Below are 21,010 nucleotides of genomic sequence, written 5' to 3' on the forward strand. Positions count from 1 at the left end.
GAGAGTGGCAACCCAGTATGGAAGTTCAACTGCTGCCATCAGAATTCGTGGAAGAATTCTCACTTTGTACTCGCCTCGTACCGTATATGAAGCTATTTCTAGCGTTTATCGTTTTTCTTACTAAGAAAGACATTCGCTCTTGACTTTAAACCAAATATGTAAATGTAGATGGAGCTGACGTCGAAAAATTCCCGGTAACGCTTCAGTGATTGCCTTCAACTGAGATACGAGCGATTAAATCTGATTTGAATGCCGCAAGTTCAAGATACAGGGTGAGTTAATAAATCTTTTACGATATACGAGGGGGTCTGAAAAATTTCCGACCTAACAAAAATACAAGACATTTTGTCAGATTTTTTAAATTTTCCAACATAGTCTCCTTTCAAATTTACACATTTCTCCTAGCGATGCTCTCATCTCTGTAACCTGTCCAAGTAGTACTCGGTGTTTTTCTATGCACGAAAGTGATTGCCTCTTCATTTAAGAAAATATCTGTCCTCCGATCGCAATTTCTAGATAAGGGAACAAAAAAAGTCACTTGGGGCTATATCTGGTGAGTAAGGCGTATGGTCAATCAGTCCAATTCGCCATGGAAACCGCTGAAGTGTGAGACGGTGCGTTGGTGGTGGAGGGGTTGTAGAATACGATGTTCCTTTCCTGTAAATAAACCGAGAGATCACTGCAATCATCAGCCACAAAATATTAACTATCACTTGTTTATACATATCGGAAACAGTATATTAATTCATAGAAATAAAACTAGCATGTACACTCCCAGAAAAAAATTGTCACAACACCAGACAGCTCTACTTACCTACTCCAAAATTCCAAAATTCACCTTGACTCAGCATTCTCTGATTCATGAAAGTATTAAAGTATATAATCACCTTTCTACCATTCTAAAAAATAGCACAGATATCAATAAGTTCCGAAGTACAGTTAAAGATCTTTCAATCAAAAAAGCTTATTTTTCGATCCATGAATTCTACAATGATAACTTATAAAGTTTAGTCTCTCGGTAATACACATGTCTCTTCTTTGTGCAATGCAAAGAAAGTGAAGAGTAAAAGCTGTAATGTATATTCGTGGAAGGACAGTGTAGTGCCCAGTGTTTCAATAGAAATAATCGCTCTTACTCATGGGATACCGATGGACAGATGATAATTAGTCATGAATCTACACTTTTTATGCGATTGTAGCATTCTATTCACATACTTGAACAAGATACAAGCGCTTAGATTGTCTCATAGGTTTGTTTATCGATTACTTGAGGATTCCCATTCAAAATATCAATTCTTCATTTAGTTGTAGAGAGATTTTCAGCCGTCATCTTCTTTGTTGTTCTTGATGTAATGTTAACAATAGTCTTATTGTACTCATGTACTTACCTCAGTAGTTTACTGTTAGTTACTATCTCGAATGGTCATTGTTTCTTCACGTATTCTCGAGTGTTTGTGTCTGAAAAAGCTTAGTTTTTCATTAGATTTCAATTTATCGTAATACCTTTGGGGTTAACTAAAGATACAGGCACTGTCCATAGACTTATTGATGCAACTTCAAAATGAAATAATTATAATCTACTGGTAATGATCGTACTATTATAATGGTACCTCTTTCAGTATATCCGTCAAAGATGCGTCTTTAAGACGTAACGTATCACGGTCTAGACTAGCGATAATATACATGTTTCTTCTTTGTTCAATGCAAACTAATGTTTTTGTGAGCGTATTGGGGTTCCCAATGTGTTTCAATAGAACTAATTGCTCTTACTTATTGGATCCTGATAGACAGATACAAATCAACAGACAGATAGAACACAAACTACAGGTAAAGGTGAAAATTATGTCCTCCAAATAATGAATTCGTCGTGACATACACAAGTTAACATTTTGATTATTTGTCACGTCTAGAAAATATTCGCTAGAATTTTCGGACGCCTCTTTTGTGTGTTTGTTCAATTTCTAGGTACGCCTATGTCCGATGCATTATCGATTCACTCTTGATTTTTTAATACTCCTAGATCGTGATTTTATGATCTACGGAACGTCTTAAAAAATAATAACACTATTTACTGAAATGACATCCTGATGAGTAACGTCTTGCGTGATTTTTTACACATAGCAATATTATGCAAAATAATAACAGCATACGTTAAAAATAATTATTTGTTGCGGATTACATAACACTGTTGCATGCGGTAATGGATATTTTTCTATCGAAGGCTGTTATTATTTTTTATTTTGCAACGAATATAACCCTTATTAATTGATGGTTATCAAGCTGTGTTTCAATGTTAGAGGTAGCATGTGGTCTGTTTTTTTTCGATATATACTGGTACTGCTTGCAGAAGCTATCCCAACGGATAAAGGGAAAATAACGATCTGCGATGAATTATTACGTATCTCGAATCATGGAGGTGTCTAAGTTGACTGATCAATCATCTGTGTTCTCTGTTCAAATAATTGAACAAAATACAAGGTCTCTTCAAGAACTGAGGTGAATGTTTAAACTTCGCGGTCTACATACATTAGATACACGCTTTTCATAGAAGTTCGAGATTATGTGAATGACGACACTCGCCATGGACGCCCCAGCATATCAACAACTGATGAAAATGTTGAAAAAGTGAAGAAAATTGTTATGGAGAAGCGCCGAATCGCTATTAGAGAAGTTGCTGAGGATGCCGGTATATCGGTTGGGTGCATGCCTCAGCCATCGTATTCACCTGATTTGACCCCCTAGGACTTTTTCCTGTTCCATAGATTGTATCGTTTAGAAAGCTCAAGTATGCACCTTTTTTCCTTATTTTATAATCAAATGGGATCAGAAATACTTGTGAAAGTTTTTTAAATTTGGAAATGTGATTAAATCACATCTAGCAATAAAAAAATAATGATTCATAAATCAGCAGAAGTCATCGAGCAATTTTTACACGAGTCAATTATTTTTACAACCCAATTGTCGAAAACTTCTTCAAAGACACTTAAACGCTGCACCAGCTGCTGATTTGTATTCAAAAGAACTCACTTTTCGGTTATTCGTGAGTATACATTTCAAAAATGTTTTTTTATTGCCGCTCAATCGTATCTTAATCAATTTCAGCCGCGAAGGCACAGCGAGAAATATTACCGATTACAATTAAAAATGACATTTTTCAATGGAGCAATAAAAATAAATTAATTAAATAATTATAAAAACTCTACACTTTGAATATTTTAAATGATGATAGCTTATTTATGGTACAGGCAGTAAAAAATAGAGACTCCCAAAATAGGAATTACTCAATGATTGGAGCTGTTTGGTAATTGGATTTCTGCGTGATTATTTTTTCAAAACAACACCTTGTTTGATTTTATTACAAAATAACGACATGGTTAGATACCTCATCCTGGTTAATTTTCATTTGATATTCATTTACATATGGTGTCGACAATCTTACCCTCTGATCTGAGAGGATACCTATCTGTCAATATAATAGTCTTATATCTTAAAAAACATACAAGAAACCAATTTGATTCTAATATTTTCATTTTATAATAATTGGTTCATGATAGTTGTTGAATTTTGATACCCAATGAATTTGAAAGATAAACATACAGTAACGTTTTTGAATACCTGAAGATCTAGCAATAAAAAGCGGAGAATGTAACATAAAACTTGCTACCGAAGATATCTAGTGACGTAAATGACAGAAAATATTTCAAAATTCCAATCAGAAACTGCTCTCCTTTTGTCCACAGAATTTTCTTTCTCTCTATTTTATGTTTCCTTATAATTCTTTAATCTCTTCCAGTCTCAGCCGTTAAAATTCAATCCTTTTCTGTATTGCTCGCTTCTTTTCCTCATACAGAATATTTACTAATTTAATTTTCATTTTCAGAATGAAAATATGACTTCTCGTTACTATCATTTTCTTACTCTCATCATCCCCGAAACATTTGAATCGATTTGCCAAGCAGTTCCTCCATAAATTCTGTCATTACTGTTTGAAGACAGGTCAATTATGTCAGACACTCAGTATGAAGCCTGAAACTATTACAAATCCACTAATAAAACTAATAGTATTGGTTTACATAATTCAATTAGTTTTCTCCAGCAATTTCACCTGATAATTAGTCAGTAATTGGCCTATCAGAGGAGCCGACCGTCTTTTTTGTAGACTCCAACAAACGGTGTGACCGACCTTAGACAGCGGCGTCCTGACGAGTTTTAAAAAGGGTTTAGAAAAAATTGGGCTCAATCTATTTTTGCAGTACATCTAGTTTATATCATTGACAATGATGTAAATTGTCATCGTCCATCCTGTCCTATTCAGGAAGGTGAACAGGTCAATGGGAGACATCTCCTTTATATCGGCAGGTGTAGGCCAAGACTCGCCGTACACACACTCTCTTTGGCAACCTCGAGGTGTCTCACGGTGGAAGGTGCAGCGGCATTACTGTCGTTGCGCGGCTTCTTCAACCTACTTGGGGTTACCCCCGTAGAGGTGCACATGCCTTTATTCAAGGTGGAGCTCTTGGCGCCCGCCGCAGGAAGTGCCCTTGCCGTTGGAGGTGATCTGCTATGTCCACCCTCATTCCAAGCGGTAGATTGGGGTGGACATTTCTGTTCATCCCCAACCACCGGCACCGTCTTAGATTGAGGTGAGCACTTCTGTCCAGCCTCGGGCCTGGTTCTTGTTTTTGTTGTTTCATTCATTTCCCCTAACCCTACTTATTTCTGCCACTGCCACCATAGCTTGGGTAGGCTGGTCCACGATGGCATGTTTCGCAAAGGCTTTTGGGGGGTTCATTTCCCCTAACCCTACTTATTTCTGCCACTGACCAGGAGTCCGGCGACCCCGTCCGTAAGGCCACATTGTCTTTCCGGGCAGGGCCACCAGTCCCCTGGTCGTTCCCCTATCCGCCACATAGGAACGCGCTCGATAGGTAGCCCAACCCACGGGTATTTATATAGTATTTTCAATGATAGAATATAAAAAAAAACTGGAAGACAAACCATTGCAAAACCAAACCTAAAGTATAACCAAATCCAACTAAAAATGAAAAAAGAATCATTTAGCGCACATCACCACGACTTTAATTCAGCAGAATCTGAAATGTACCCAAACTTACATTAAAGAACAATCATTGTTGACTGTAAAAGAATACCCATATGGTGTTCAAACAATCAATAATTGCGTATATATGATACTGCAGTCCTGTGGAAAGTTCATCTGCCCATACTAGGAGACTGCTGTCTCCAGATAACTTAAACCAAACTGCCCTAGAGTGCTTATATTTTCGATAACATCTGGTACGCCGCTGCTCAAAATGGACTATACTCGACTTCTGCATTTGTATGTACTAATTACGAGTCACAATTTATGAAGCATGGTGCTCCTTCTAGAAATTGTAGTAATAGTCAATTAGGGAGACTCTATAATCTCGTAGTGCTTTTGGATTTTTATCGGCACTAACAGCGTTGCTAGACCCAGCAATGGACATAAATTGTATGGCAGATATCTCATAAGGAGTATTGATTTGCTTTGTGTTAGATGCTGCTTGAGGTTTGGAAAATGTAGGAACAAATATGAATATAAGTTAGGGATTATTCAGCAGTCTTGAGTCCTAAATCGTAAGTTTCAAGTCATAAGATAATGCTTATGAGTTTTCCATCTGTTACCACTATGGGTGAGTTTATATGATGTAACATCTTGCTTATATCTTATTACCAATTGCTTATCTTACCAATTACCTATCTTACCTAAACAGAGATTAGAACCGTTGAGGTTAGGTTGAGGAACTTGAAAATTGAAGGTTAGGTTGGGTTTAGGACACTGAAATGACATAGTGCCGAATTTAAATTTGGCTCTATGGCTCAATTCTCTGGAAGCTTTTTTAAAAAAAAACTTTCGAGTTATACCGTGACATGATTAAATTTTTTGAAGCTTTTGATTTGTCGTTTCTCTGGTTTTTCAAACGTTTTCAGCAACATTGAAGTTATATGTCCGACTAACACCATTCAAACAACTACGAAACATTGTTACATAATTGAAAAACATGAGCAGGGATATCGAAAAATCATCTCTTGCTGTTTGGGTATTAACTTTTCCACAATTCCAAAAATAAACACGGCTGAATAGATGGAGGATGTGCTAAAGTTGCTGTTGTTTCTGAAAGTAACCACTTTTTGATTTTCAAAGCCAAAAAATTCACCTGTAAGAAGCACCCCAAATGAAAACAAGTATCTTTTAATCTGAGACCAGAGCTTCAGGGGTTAATCGCTCGAAATGATAATTTGTTATCAACCAATCACTCTTCAAACTGGGAAGAGTTTTTCTGTGAATACCTAGCAAAGTTACATTCAGTACATCCTTTCTATTACACCGATGATTCATCTGACTCATCCCTTCCATCCCACCTCAATGACTCCTGTCACCCAAACAGTCAAAACGTCATAAACTTCAGAACCAAATCATTCAAAATTCCTGTGTAAATTCCAAAATACCGCTGCAACTATGAACAATCTGTTCCAAAGTGTCGTCAAAAGAAGCGCTCACTTTGGCAAAACTAAAGAAAAAGAATGTCCTTTAATAGTGAGCGGAATTCCTCCCCATTCCAAAGAGGGGAGCTACAAATTGTACAAGAATCTTTTCTATTTCGTTGGAGTACCCCTGATAGCTTTAGCGACGTTGAATGCTATTTTGGCGAAAAAAATTGAAGAGGAGGGAGAGTGCGGTGGCAGACCACCCTTCGTTAAGTACGAGTATTTGAGGAGGAGGACCAAGAGGTTTCCTTGGGGGGATGGACAGAGGACATTATTTCACAATCCCAGGGTTAATCCTTTACCAGACGGTTACGAGGATGAGGAGTAGCTTAGAAGGGTTGAAAATGTTGAGATGATTGTTATAGAAGGCTCGTTTTTATTGAATCGGTAATAAATTAACAAAAAGGTTTCGGAATAATTTTTGATTTGGTTGATGAACGCATGCCTCTTACTGTAACAATAAATTTCGATATTAATTTGAATTGTATGTTGCAAAAGTAGCAACAAATTCGGGTAAATTTTCGTTTTGTGGACACCCACCGATTCTGAAAAAATTTTTGACTGTACTTACGTATTTTGATGCGAAGATTACGAATCCGAAAGAAAAAAGCGGCGCTCTCCCTTATTTAAAAAGTTACGGCCATTCAAAGTTCAGAAAAGGACAACTTTTCAGCCTTCTTTTTCACTTAATAAACTATTTAAAAACACAAGCATTTATTCACTATGCCACCTTTACACCTTATTCCTACTTCTTTGACACTTTTCACTTCAATAATCAACATTTTTCTTATAAAAAAACTGAATTTAAACACGAATGCTTCTCCTGGTGACACTCTTATATTTGTAGGTTAGATACTAGTGACATTTCAGAAAAAAGCGGTTGGTATTTGTCGTCAGCTATTATTTTAAATTCGTAGATTTGAATTTTTAGTTTGACGTGAGAGAAAAATACAAAATGAATTTGAACGAAATTCATTATTTAGTGAAAGTGAGAAATAATTTAATTCTATATTTCGTTCAAATAGGAGTGTTTGCAGCAACAATACGTTGTACTAATTGCAATGAAGAGTGCAAATTAAATTATGACACTTTATGGTATAGATGCAATAGAAAGCGGATTATGAAAATACCGAAGAAAAAAGCTCAGTACATTTGTTGTAATTTTAAGAAAAGTGCCAAAAACCAATTTACGAGCTGAAGAATGGAGGCAAAAAACATTTGAATTACTTTAGGAATATTGACTGCATCAGTCGTACCAACCATATCATTAACCTTAAAAACGTAAAATACAGTGATATGTAACCAAAAAGCAGCTCCGTACATTTTTAACATTTTTATAAAAAAAATGTTGATTATTGAAGTGAAAAGTGTTAAAGAAAGAGGAATAAGGTGTAAAGGTGACCTAGTGAATAAATGCTTGTGTTTTTAAATAGTTTATTTGGTGAAAAAGAAGGCTGAAAAGTTGCCCTTTTCTGAACTTTGAAGGGCCGTAACTTTTTAAATAAGGGAGAGCGCCTCTTTTTTCTTTCGGATTCGTAATCTACGCATCAAAATACGTAAGTACAGTCAAACATTTTTTTCAAAATCGCCGGGTGTCCACAAAACGAAAATTTACCCAAATTTAATTGGAGTCTTTTGAAAACATTCAGTGTTGAGCTGAAATACGTACAGGAAAGTATAATTGACATTTAACATCGATTACAGATCATAAAACAAATATGTTACAGAGTTCAACTTAAAGATAATTTTACAACAATGGAGTTTCCAAACAAGATGCTTGTCAATCTAAAATTTCATATAATATTGGTTTTTATTGGATTAAGGAACAGTAAGTTTCTAAAAAACAGTAACACAGGCCAACAAAAAAATTTTTTTTTGAAAAATTTATTTACTTCAATAGATAATTTTTATAGATTCTGGTATGCTGAATCCAAATCTGATCTTAGTTTTTTTGTATCACCCATAGTTTTTCATGAACTGACTTTTTTATATAATTTAAAATCTGTACGGTAACTGGTAAAATTAATGAAATACTATGTTCAATCACTATCATGGTTTTTACTTACAGTAGGTTACTTGAAATAATGATACAGTGTTGTAATGTAGATATTCTGGGTCTTTTGCATTTCCTAAGAATTTTGTAACAACTTGCTTGAATGATATCCTTCTTCTCATGTACCATCAATGTGGTTTCAAAGTTTACGTCGAACATCATTTTTCGAATGTCGGGTTCTACAAAGACGCCTTCTTTAAGTTTAGCCTCTGAAAGGTTGGGAAATTCTGACAGAGATACTTGAAACAAGGTCCATCTTTAGGCAATGCCTTCACAAACTGTTTTACGAGGCCTAACTTTATATGTAGAGGTGGTAAAAGAATGTTTCTGGGATCTACAAGGTTTTTACAGATGATGTTCTTCTCGCCGGGTTTTAAAGACTCCCTCCAGTTCCTTCAGCACCAATGTTGATCCCTTGCTTTGCTGTCCCATTCACACAAAAAACATGAAAATCTGGTAAAACCGCCTTGCTAACCAAGAAACATATCATCCACTCATGAGCCGAATTCAACAGTATTTCTAGGTTTTCATAGGTCTCTTCCATATGTACAGAATGGCCGACAAGTATAGATGAATTAGTGTTACTATTGTGTAATAAAACAGCTTTTAAACTCTTTGATCAGACCTGGAATGTCTGAGCACTACTCTAAATCACCTGCTTGTTCAAAAAAATTCGAAAACGGCTGCTCTTTCATCATATACACATATATGCTCATCTATATCTGACAGTACATCAGGAAACATTCAGTTTGAACAGAATTCAAATCAACGGTAGGTTCTGGTACCGGCAAATCTACATCGTGCGGAAATTAGGTTAGGGTAGCTTATTACCTTCTTGTTTTTCGAGTTATGGCCAGTAATATCAATACTACAAAAGTAGCAATCATCAGTGTGGTTTCTAGGTTCCCTCCATACCATAGGAACAACGTACTTGAAGGCTTTTTTCTCCTTTTTTGACTATTTTCCAAGATCTTCAACACAAACATAACATACCTTATGCGGGGCTCAAGATGTATCCTGATCACCAAGTTTAATTCCAAAATATGAGAAATAAACCTTTTTCACAAAGTCTGTAATGTTTCCTTGATGTTTTTTAATAACAAACTCACCACAAATATAACAAAAACTGTCAGCAGGTTTCTTACAACCGCGATTCGACATTTTATTGAGCACATGTACTGTAAACCAGAAAGTAAGGTTAGGTTGACAGTAAACAAAACATCAGCTGTGAACAGAACAGTATAATTCCCCTTTTTCTGGACAGTAAATGTGTTTCAGCAGTGCTGCCAACTCTTCTACATCCAGCACAAATTATTCTACAATTTTATTTGTAGTATATTAGAGCTGTTGAATTCTGTAATGAATCAAAAAATTTAATATGTTGATGTGCAAATGTGAAAAAATGGTAGGTGATACGGCTTAATAAGTGCCATATTTGGATTTAGCACCCTAAAAAACAGAATAATATGGTGTTTTAAGTAAAAACGTGTTTTCATCGTTGGCCTGTGTAATCCATCATAGAAACTACCCTATTACATTTCCAAGTCGATCTCCAGCCAGTCTGATATAATTGCATATGTGGAATCGGAATAACACAGAATAACACAGGACTCAAAATAGAACCCTATGGAACTTCAATATCATCTGAAACTTGATTTGATTTCAATGAAGGGTGATGCACCCCTGATGAGGCATACGGCGGTCGAAACATCACTGTCTGGTAGTTCCAGAGAGTTATATTTTGGGCTCTGGTTTTAATTGCAGAACTAACTTTTCTTTTTTGGGAAAGAAAGTTTTTGGCTTCCTACTACTCCATCTTGATACAAAAAAAAGGATGAGGGAATCTTCCAAAGAAAGGAAGGAAGTAATCCTATTCACTACACTACTGAAATTTCATCTGATCCTAAAATAAAACTTCCCTTTCAGTGTTTTCAGAAGAGCGGCAAAATTTTCAGAAGCGAGGCAACCGTTCCTGAAGCATGTCCCCATCAACAATTCATCACCCCGAGTTGTAGCTGAATTTGAAAAATCGCATTTTTTCCATTTTATAATTATACCCACTTACAAAGAAACATAGTGCTTGTATGTCACGAAACATGAAATTTGTCATATTCGGTCATAAATAATTCACGTTTAACGCTGCTTTTCTCCGCTATCGATTAAGCTATAAATTAGGGAGATAGAATACTGCACGTTCTCCTTTCCAATAAATATGAAATTGAAATAAATGCGTAAAATAGGAGGAGTCGAATATATCACGCGTCTCTGGGGTACTAATTATTTATTAATTATTGCTTGTGCGTCACTATTTTATTGGAAGCTGAGTACCAGCGAAGGGGTATTCATTTAATTTGCCTAGCTGAAATACTGGTCGATATAAGTATGATGTATGGTTGCCAGTACGTAAATAATTACATGTGAGTGAATGTTGGCCAACAAATCTTGATAAGTATGCTGTAGAAAGGGTAAAACTGAAAGTACAGAACGCAAATATCTCTTTCTATCTAAGTTTATTTTCGTATGATATTTGTTACTTGAAAACCAAAGTAGATTTCCACCAAACGGACAAAACCGCAACAAATAACAACTATGTCGATATCAAAAAAATAAAAACTTGAGTTTCCAAAACGGGGAACATGAAGACTTTGTATCCCGTCGGCTGGTGGAAAGATCAAAAGGTTACCGTGTTTTAGCTGTGGTTTTGTGAACAGAGTGCGCTATCTTTCAAAATCTTTCAAAATTTCATCTTTACATAGCTTCAGACATTACAGTTCCGCAAGGATACCGTTCCACCGGAATATTTCCCATACCATCTCTCCGGAACAAGATCAGAGAAAATAAATACCTCAGTTTTTTGTCGAATAAAAATTCTTCGTACTGACCGTTACGTCCGTGTAAATTTCACGTAAACCAGCTTCGAATTTACGACGGCAAGAAAAACTTTTTTATCGGGATTTTCGTAAGAAAGCAGTTGTTATAACTTCTTCCTAATTTGATGTTCGCTGTGGCTTTGCAACGACCTCTTCGCAGCGGACAAGCGGTCCTAAAAAATTCCGCGCTATGCCATTGTTTTATTTTCGAGCCGACGTCAGTGGCTCGATGAAGTTGCCGAAAGTAAATTATAAATATTCTTATTGGCGATATTCACTTGAACAACTGAACGTTGTTAGAATATAGTTTGGAAAATTCTCTTCATTTTTTTCCTGAAGTTGAATTACCGTTGGGTTTATCAAACGCCCCCCACACATTTCAGAGAATCATGGGTACAGCTAGGAGAGAATAAAAAAAAATATAATAATTTGTATTTAAATCATCAGCAAAGATTTGTTAACGTTTGTATTGTTCAATCCATACAATAAATCCTTTTCATCCCAGTCCACAAAATTGTTTTTCACAAATAAAGTTCTCACACTTTCAATTTCAGTACCCACATTTCTTCCCATTTTTTGATATCATTTTCTTTTGATTTGGTTGGTTTCCGGGTTTGCAGTGGTTTTCTTTGGTTTAAAACTAACGTTTCAACTGTAACTGCGGCAGTCATTACTCATCTTGACACATCTTGAAGAAGAAGAGTATTACGCCAACCATGGAAGCCTGTATTTCCATATCATTTCCTTTTTTCAATCAACTCATCCAAATATTTCAGTTTCGGATTTTTTTATATTCCATCAATTTTTTTCTGATAGACTTCGAATATATATATATATATATATATATATATATATATATATATATATATATTATATATATATTATATATATATATATATATATATATTATTGCAAATATTCTGATTGATGTGAAGGTAATATTTTTCGGAAGTTGACATATTGCCATTAGGCATGAAAAATGCTCTTTCTACCTTTCAGCGAATCATGGATACTGTTGGAAAAGAATACCAGAAACTCACAATTATTCGTCAAATTTGCCACAAAATATTCAGTGTATTCCTATCGCAAATAATCTCAAATTATAAGGAGTTTCATTCTTCTGTTGCTTTTATGATTAATAATCGATATTCATTCAAATCACTGAGGCACTCAAAATAATTTTTTTTCATGTTTTCAAACATACTAATAATCAAATTAGATCAAACAAAAAATGTCTAAATCTATATCATGCTTCAATATATTTTCAGATATCAGAGAACATTGAAAATAACCATCAATTTACATAAATTAATTTGATTCAATATCTAAAGATAGTAATGGATGTTCACATTCTTTTAACCTATTATTCCTAGGGATATATTCAAAATTATATCCAAGCTGAGTTTGTTGAGTAAGAATACCGTTACGTATCAAAACTTGAAGTCCTAAGCATTTTTCTTTCGCTTCAAAGTTACGCTTTCCTTATGGCTAATTTCCAATTTGCATGCTGGATCTGCAGCAGGGATTCTATAATTCACGTCAGTGTATCTTCATATTGATTTCACGATTCATATTCATTAATTTTGCAACAGTTTGGTCCTTCGAGCCGGATCGTTCATAACCATAATCGACACTTCATCAGTGTGGAGTATAAAAATAATATATTTCATGACCTCTCGGAACTTATTAGGAATGTTTCTTATCCTTTCCTAGATACTGTGTTCATTACAGTGCGCTCCTGGGTTCGCATCAAGTTTCGAAAATCGCTCGGACCGCGGCCACAATTCGTCACAAAAACTAGTCGCTATCCGACCGTCGTCTTTTCGAATTGCAAATAAGCTTTCGATAACATTTGTATTCACCGTATGTAGTGGCGAGCGAGACACCTCATTTGTCAATATAAATTATTCTCAAACCAATGTCTTAATTCTTCAATTGAACCTGAAACACGCCCTTTCTGTTTATGTTTTATTCAAACGAACGTCAAAGCGGCCCATAAAGAAGTGTCCGACATCGCTTTTATAAGCGGCTAATTACGGATTAAGCAGCGACGTTGGTTTTTTAAGGTTTGTTCTGCTAGCAGACGTCTAGGGAGGTCCGCCTTCGTGGAATATTTGTTTCATTATTTATTTCATCAAATATTCAAAATTTGTTGGCAAGAGAACTGTTGAATGAATCTATGATTTATATTGAAATAGTCAACTCACCTATACAAGCACACAAACTCAAACACTGTGAAAGTAGTGCCTATTTCAAGGCAGAAAGTTCATTTGGGTAATTTTTCTGAACAATGTATCGTGAGTAAAGACGACAAAGGTTTTCCATATGCTTTTCCATATCGATTTTGCCATATGCCATATACTATTTTCAATTGATTTTCCTGACCTCTCAGTTCCTTTCTACACTTCGTTTGTTGGATGTTTGTCATATTCTTTTAAAATAACTTCGATTGTCCTCTGCCCCAAGCACGCATAATACATCACGAAGGGTATATGGTCTTGTATTTCTTGCTGCTGAAGTCTTTGTTCTACAGCCCTGTTTAAGTGCCTTCTTTATCGATAGTGTTCAGTAGGTAACCTTGTAATTGTTTTGAGTCGATTTCTGCTTTGGTCAAACAGATCTTCAATTCTTCTCATAGATGGCCTCTTAATAGTGGTATTTCCCTTGTGTCCACGATGTTCTTCATAGTTCTCACAAACTCGACTTCTGGTTCGGACCTGTATCAATGTTTTTAGTGTTACCAAAGCTGGTTCATGATTCCTATGTGGAGCATATCAGGAGATCAACCTGGCTGTCTTCAAGTCTGTTTTGTCTACTCAAGGTAAACAGGTTCGATTTATTATTACCTCTTAACAAATTTATCTAATTTTTTTACTTTCATTCGTATCTTCAGCGGAGTTTCAGACACTCACCCTCCACTCATTCACTGGATTTTCCGGGAGAAGGAAATATTAAGAGCAGATAGTTGTTGATTCACCGATGGATCAAAAATACCTTCTGGTTCTGGTGCAGGTGTTTTCAGTCGCAGACCCAGGAAAGAGATATCAACCTGCCTAGGAAACTATGCGACTATATTTCAAGCGGATATTTACGCTATTGAATGGCGTGCGGAGATATTGAAAGAATCCAACTTCATACACAAGTCAATAAAAATATTCTTGCACAGTCAAGCGGCGTTGGAAGCTCTTGGTTCCTACCGAGCAACGTCTGAATTGGTAGCAAATTGCAAAAAACGACTCTCCTCGATAGGAAGACTTAACAGATTGTCTCTGATCTGAATTCCTGGCCATATTGGCCTGGGAGGCCAGGGAAGGTGTGAGAGACAATAAACCCTTGCGGGTTGCGGTGGAGGGTCGAATAGACCCACTCACTTTGGACCTAATCTAACCTCACCTAATCTACCCTAGGATTGATCCCTCTTCTTTGATTGTAGTTCGGCAGTGGCAAACTTTTTCGTGGAACCTTTCGTACATGTCTTGGAGCAAACGGACGTGAAACCATACTGTTGTGACTTTAGCCTTCTTGGGCGTTCTTGTGAACAGATGTGAAGATGGTACTTTGAGCCACAGAGTGTACAGGAAAACAACATAAACAGACAGGTACCTGAACAAAACTCTAACAACCGACCACAACAAAAGTCAGGGGCAATTAAAACGTTAGTTGAGAGAGCACGACGTATTTGTGAACCAGAAAAATGCCTTCAACGGAAGTGGGTAGAGCAAAGGAGAATTCGAGCGAGCCATACCACCCAGGAGTCAGAACCACAGCTAGGCTGGTTGAGGGAAAAACTTTCCTTCCCAACCAATATTTGGGCCAGATCATCAGACAAAACATACATTTGACAGTGCCTTGTATGAGGGTTCTATAATGAGCTGCGTTGTATAGCACCTGCCTGATGGTTCTGGTTTCTGGTGTCCAAGTCATCTGTAATACCTCTTCCTCTGATGGTACAACTCTTTTTGCACTAAACGTACGGTTCATTGAAAATAAGAAGAGTCTTCTGCTTCTTCTCTTGTGTTTTATTATAGCTCTTAAAGATGTCTTCTCTACAAAAGTAAATATAATATAGATCCAGACATTTTGTCAGGACCATCATTTCGCTTGGTTGCGTTGATGATTTTTTTTGGATATAGGCTGAATGTTTCCATGGCCTAAAGTAGATGAGAAAGGAAGAGTTTGCAGGCTTATAGGGTGGTGGTATTATTAGAAATAACACTCATGATAATGTGGATATCTTCAGCAGTAATGCAGAAAAAGAGACAAGCGAAGTAATAAGGTCCAGCGAAAGTCTTCATTCGATGAGAAGACTTTACTTCTGATTTTCTGACCACAGGCTTTTTGTGTGTGAAATCAATTTCCTTCATTTTCAACTCTACAACTGTTGTTGTATTGGCGCCTTTTCTCCGTCGGTGACCGTTTTCTTTCCAGAAATCATTAATTACACCCCATCTCGAATCACCTGAGGAAGTCGATACTTACGTAAGAGTTCACCCTCGCGTTCGTCGGACGAATTCGACATTAGGCCTGAATTTATTAGGCGCTAGGGTGGTTCTGGCGTTATCGCCCCCTCTCCCGTCCCCGAACGGCCACGCAGCGCGGGAACACAGCTCGTGGCAACGCGTCGAACTAATTATAGGGAACTGTAAACCTTTGACATCTGACCCGATCCACTAACGAGCTATCGAGTGGCGTTTTGTTACCGAAATGGGCTTTATGCTAGGCGAAGGAATGAAAAACGGGCGCGTATGCGTTGGCTCGCAGTTCTAAAATTTGTGTTTTGGTAGATAGATATTTCATACAGGGTAATTCATAAAACAGTTGCTTGTAGCGTATTTAAGAAGGGAAATCAGTTTATATACTCGTGAGTACTTAAACGGAGGCTCCAATGTGTTCTTAATATATTGCAGTAGATGAAATTCCCCCTGAAGAGGGCTAAGATTTCTAATGAGAAATGATTACAATTAATTGGAATATCTAAGAGAACTACTGATTATTGGGGAAAATATTCAATATGATTTGTTTTCATATGAATCGCACATCATTGAAATAATTGAAAATTGAAGTTAGGCAATGAAGAGTCTGACGTTTTGTGAGTTTATGTAGTCACAAATATAGGGTCTTTCATTTAGCGTTTCCTATCTTAAAATTTTAATAAAACAAAGTATGTGTGTGATATCATCGGAATTTTTTATTCATACGAAAGACCTATTGATGTAACTATGTGTGGAATATAAATAATCTTTCAAATGTCCGCCACGGCTTCACTGGCTGGAGCGCATCCGAAACGTCTAATTTTCAATGACTCTGGTGCATAAATCAGGCTGAATTTGACCGCTGGGGTTTGTGGCTTATTCGCATACACCTGCGACTTAAGAAAAAGTGCAACGGGTTCAAATCACATTTGTGCAGAATATTCAATGTGGCATAAGATGTGTAGCACATAGCGTCATCGACCTATAGTGCTCGCCGTTGACAGTGACGGCCTGGCCAACGTCTTTCCCAAAGAAATATGGACCGATGACGCACCAAGCCCAAAATACACACCAAACAGTGACTTTTTCAGGATACATTGGACGCTCTTGGATCTCATGTGGATTGATACCAGTTCATCCAGAAATGGGCCTCATCGCTTAAGATGATTTTTCGATGAAAATTGAGGTCAGTAGATAACTGTTCCACAGCCCATTCAGCAAGCACACGTCGCTGGCTACGGTCGTTTAGCTTCAGCTCCTGGGTCAGTTGAATTTTATTCAGATGCAGGGCCAAGTCACGACGCAAAATTCGCCAAGTTGTGGTCTGCGAAAGGCTAAGTTCTTGTAAACGACGCGAAATCGACTGCGTCGGATTCTTCCGCACAATCTCACAGGCAGTGGCTATGTTTTTGGCAGATCTTGCGTTTCGTCGATGTACGGGTGTTGGTGCTGAACAAGTGGACTCAAATTTATTCACTACATTGCGAGTATTCTTCTCGGTAGGACTATTATGACTATTAGGATTATTATGACATTTTCATTGAATCTTCCATTCGGAACAGGAAAATTCCACACAACCCTCAGGAGAGAAGTCATTCCTGTCAACCACTGTATCTATCACTTGAACAATTAAAGAGTTATTATAACGATTTGCAGTCGTTTCTCGAAAGTTTTCGAATGTGGATTTTTGGACAGGCTGATGAACTTTATCAATGAGGATAATATTTTGACAAATAGTCAGCACGGTTTTTGACCTGGTAAATCAACAACTAGACAATCTATGAGTTCTATGACAATCTTATAAACTATATAGAATAAGGAGAGGGCCCAATGGGCATTTTCTTTGACCTTTCTACTGTGTGGACCACGATATTCTTTTATCAAAGTTGTACGAGTATAACTATGGTATCAGATGTGTTTGTCTGGAATGGTTAGAATCATTTATTAGATGTCGTTCTCAGTATGTGAGTCTGAAACACCATCAAAATAATATAATTCGTAATGTTACATCTGCCAATACCGATATTAATATAGGTGTTCCACAAGGATCTGTTTTGGGCCCAGTTCTCTTTATTATGTACATAAATGAAATCTCAACTTCCTTTCCGAATATTGAGATGACTATCTATGCAGATGACACTTCTATACTGATTTCCAACAAAAATCAAATAGAACTAAAAGAAAACTGCGGGACAGCTCTATGCCAACTAACTTCTTGGTTCAATCAAATCACTCTTCACTTCAATGCAGACAAAACTAACCTTGTGAAATTCCATAGTCATCGCAGGGAATTGGTGGATGTAGATATAATTATAAATAACACACCTCTGCCTATAAATAACAGCTGTAAATTCTTTGGACTATTTGTTGACTCACATTTAGATTGAAAAGAACATTGCAAGCTCCTGATTTCCAAACTTTCATCTCCCCAGTATATTTTCACAAATCTCAAAGTTGTTTTGACACAGCAACAATTAATAAACTTATAATACGCACAAGTGGAAAGTCGACTGAGGTATGGTATTTGCCTGATGGGGAGACTCTACACTGTCGAATAACGTCCTCGTATCACAAAAAAAAAAATAATTAGGTGTATTGCTGATGTGAAAAAATACTATTCTTGTCGAGAAATCTTCAAAAGAATTGAAATCCTGATCTGTACAAGCCTCTACGTATTTGAAGTCTGTATTTTCGTGTTCAAAAATAGGGATTTGTTATTCATAAATAACGATTTCCACGAATACAAAACACAGTTTGTACAGTTCTTCATTTAAATCCAGACAGTAGTACCATGCGGTTATAACCATGATTCTTCCTTATACGACTGTATGTTGTCTTAAAGAAATAAAGTGATTTGATTTGGGAAAAGCGAGTGTTGGAAGAGCCTCTACATAGTACAGTTTATGTGTTGATAAAAATGAAAAACAATATAGGGCCCATAGCGGACCTTTGTGGTACCCCGTGTCTAATAATATGGGAATTAGATATCAACTCACTATAACGAACAGATTGCTGTCGATTTGAAATGTAAGATTCAAGCTGATATCGTGAAATATTCGTGTGGGAATTTAGTTTCGCATTAAAAAATCACCGATTTCATAGAACACCGCTCAAGTGTAATTGTCCAAAGCCCACGCCTGTATATTTTCAGTAGTCGATTTTTTCCATCCGAACGACGTGCGTAAATTGATTAAAACGTCAGTACCACGCATCGACTACTGGAAAATTGCATATTTTGCTCGTGAAAAATTACAAACAAATATAATAAAATACATCTTTGGCGTTTAATGATGATAATTATCTGAATTTATTATTATATATTCTTCAGTAACGTATAATTTTATAGGTCGGTATATATCAGATCGAGAGAGTACGGTCGCTCAGCTGAACATTCGAGAAATATAGGAGAGGATGACGCCCATTCTGGTCTGCTGTAAACTTGATTTGTTGCAATTAAAAAAGCATAAAAGTATTTGTGTTTTTCAAGTACGATCAGTTGGGTAATAAAACTTGTCCTGTCCACGTTTTCGAAATCCGGCGCCTTTGAAATGGAAGTTCTTCGAGAAACGAGGAAAGTTTGAAATGTCTCACTAGAGAGGCATCCTCCTGAAAGTAATTATGAAATTTGTTAATTCTCCACCAGTGACAAGTTGATAGTAAAATAATCGAATTATTGACTGTAATTTGGAAACTATGATTGGAAACTATGAAGAATTTTACTGCTTGGCTGTAAATTACAGTCACTGGTGCAGTCCAGGTGGATTAGAAAAAATGGTAGGGCAGTTAAAATCACCTCAGATGACGAAACCAAAGAAAAATAATGATAGCTATAATTGTTCTTCGATTAAAATGTTTATTTTGATCTACTGTAGCTGTTCGCATATTTACAACATGCCTAGAGTTAGAGTTTTTATATCAATCTTTGGAGGAAATTAAATAAAAAGTGAAATGGAAGAGAAGGAGAAATTTTGGTCTTCGATGCATGGAGATAAGTCTCTTACCTTTTTTTTGATAGGAAAAATAATCAAATATAGTATGTTACTGATAAATAGTACATTTATTTGTGGAGAACGTTTGCTCTTTTTCCACTTATGAAGTTCCTCATTACAATTTTTTTTCCAGACTGTGGAAGGGTGTCGTTTCAGAAATGTCGATGAAAAACTTGATATACCATGAAATGAAAATATTATTATTTGAAAAAACTGACCTTTTTTCATTTACTGCAGAAAGCCGTCTGATTTTTGCAATTCTTTCAAGTGTTTTCCTCAAATCTTTTCCTAACAACTATTTTCTCAGATACGTACCAAAGATTTTCTTACTTTCACATCTGGATCAGGTTGATTATCCTTGTCAAGCACAAGTATATTGGCACCCAGCATAGATTCAAATATTTCTGTCACTTTTTGTTTCATCAATGTCAGATACATTGCCTGTCTTTAAATATTTTCATCAATGATTTCATCGTATCCTTATGATGCAAGTGAACAAGGAATTTCTACTGCTTTTTTTGATGACATTCCTCGATATGTTTTTTTCCGAAATTTGCTGGTTTTTTCTTGTTTTCGGTATGTTTTCATCCATCTCATCAACCTCATCCAATTGAAACCATCCATTTTTCTCTTCAATGGTGATATTCCAGATGATTTGTTATCTCAAATCAAATTAAATAAGAATATATTTATTGTCCGATGATTTGCATCTTATTGACAAAGGCCAAGAAATACAATATTAATAGGTATACAAAAAGTACTAAAAAGTATAAATGTAGATATAAAAAAGTTCCAAAAATGTATGAATGTAAATATAAAAAAAGTTCTAAAAATGTATAGATAAAATACCGCCATGTATAGAATGATAGTACAAAGAATAGATTGCTGACGAGGTTGCCTTTTATATTTCGGGATTAGAGACCAGAAACGAATATTAATCATCGAAAATCACTTAATTTTTTCTCAAAATATTCCCCACTTTTGCCACTCTGATTGAGGTATCTCCAAAACATCCATTCTAAATGTAGCAACCGCTTCTTCAGGTGTCGAAAAACGTTGACCCCTCAGTTTGTTTTTTACGTGCGGGAATAAAAAGAA

At 36.2% G+C, this 21,010-nt stretch overlaps 2 protein-coding genes and 1 long non-coding RNA gene across 5 annotated transcripts in view; 2 read left to right on the forward strand and 1 right to left on the reverse strand.

Annotated features, from left to right (window-relative positions):
• The window catches only part of LOC141484612 (uncharacterized), a 431,842-nt gene that overhangs the window by 243,544 nt on the left and 167,288 nt on the right, over positions 1 to 21,010 (reverse strand). The window lies entirely within an intron of this gene.
• The window catches only part of Dll (homeotic protein distal-less), a 164,120-nt gene that overhangs the window by 50,105 nt on the left and 93,005 nt on the right, over positions 1 to 21,010 (forward strand). The gene's annotated exons all lie outside the window — the stretch shown is intronic.
• LOC111509051 (cytochrome c oxidase subunit 6A1, mitochondrial) lies at positions 6,396 to 6,937 on the forward strand. The gene has a single exon (XM_023164727.2). The coding sequence runs from the start codon at positions 6,500 to 6,502 to the stop codon at positions 6,854 to 6,856; it is 357 nt and encodes a 118-aa protein (XP_023020495.1). The 5' UTR covers positions 6,396 to 6,499; the 3' UTR covers positions 6,857 to 6,937.

The sequence above is a fragment of the Leptinotarsa decemlineata genome, unplaced genomic scaffold (assembly GCF_025532065.1).
Source record: "Leptinotarsa decemlineata unplaced genomic scaffold, Ldec_3_MD MMD2_tig00026282_RagTag_RagTag, whole genome shotgun sequence".
NCBI classification, from domain to species: domain Eukaryota; kingdom Metazoa; phylum Arthropoda; class Insecta; order Coleoptera; family Chrysomelidae; genus Leptinotarsa; species Leptinotarsa decemlineata.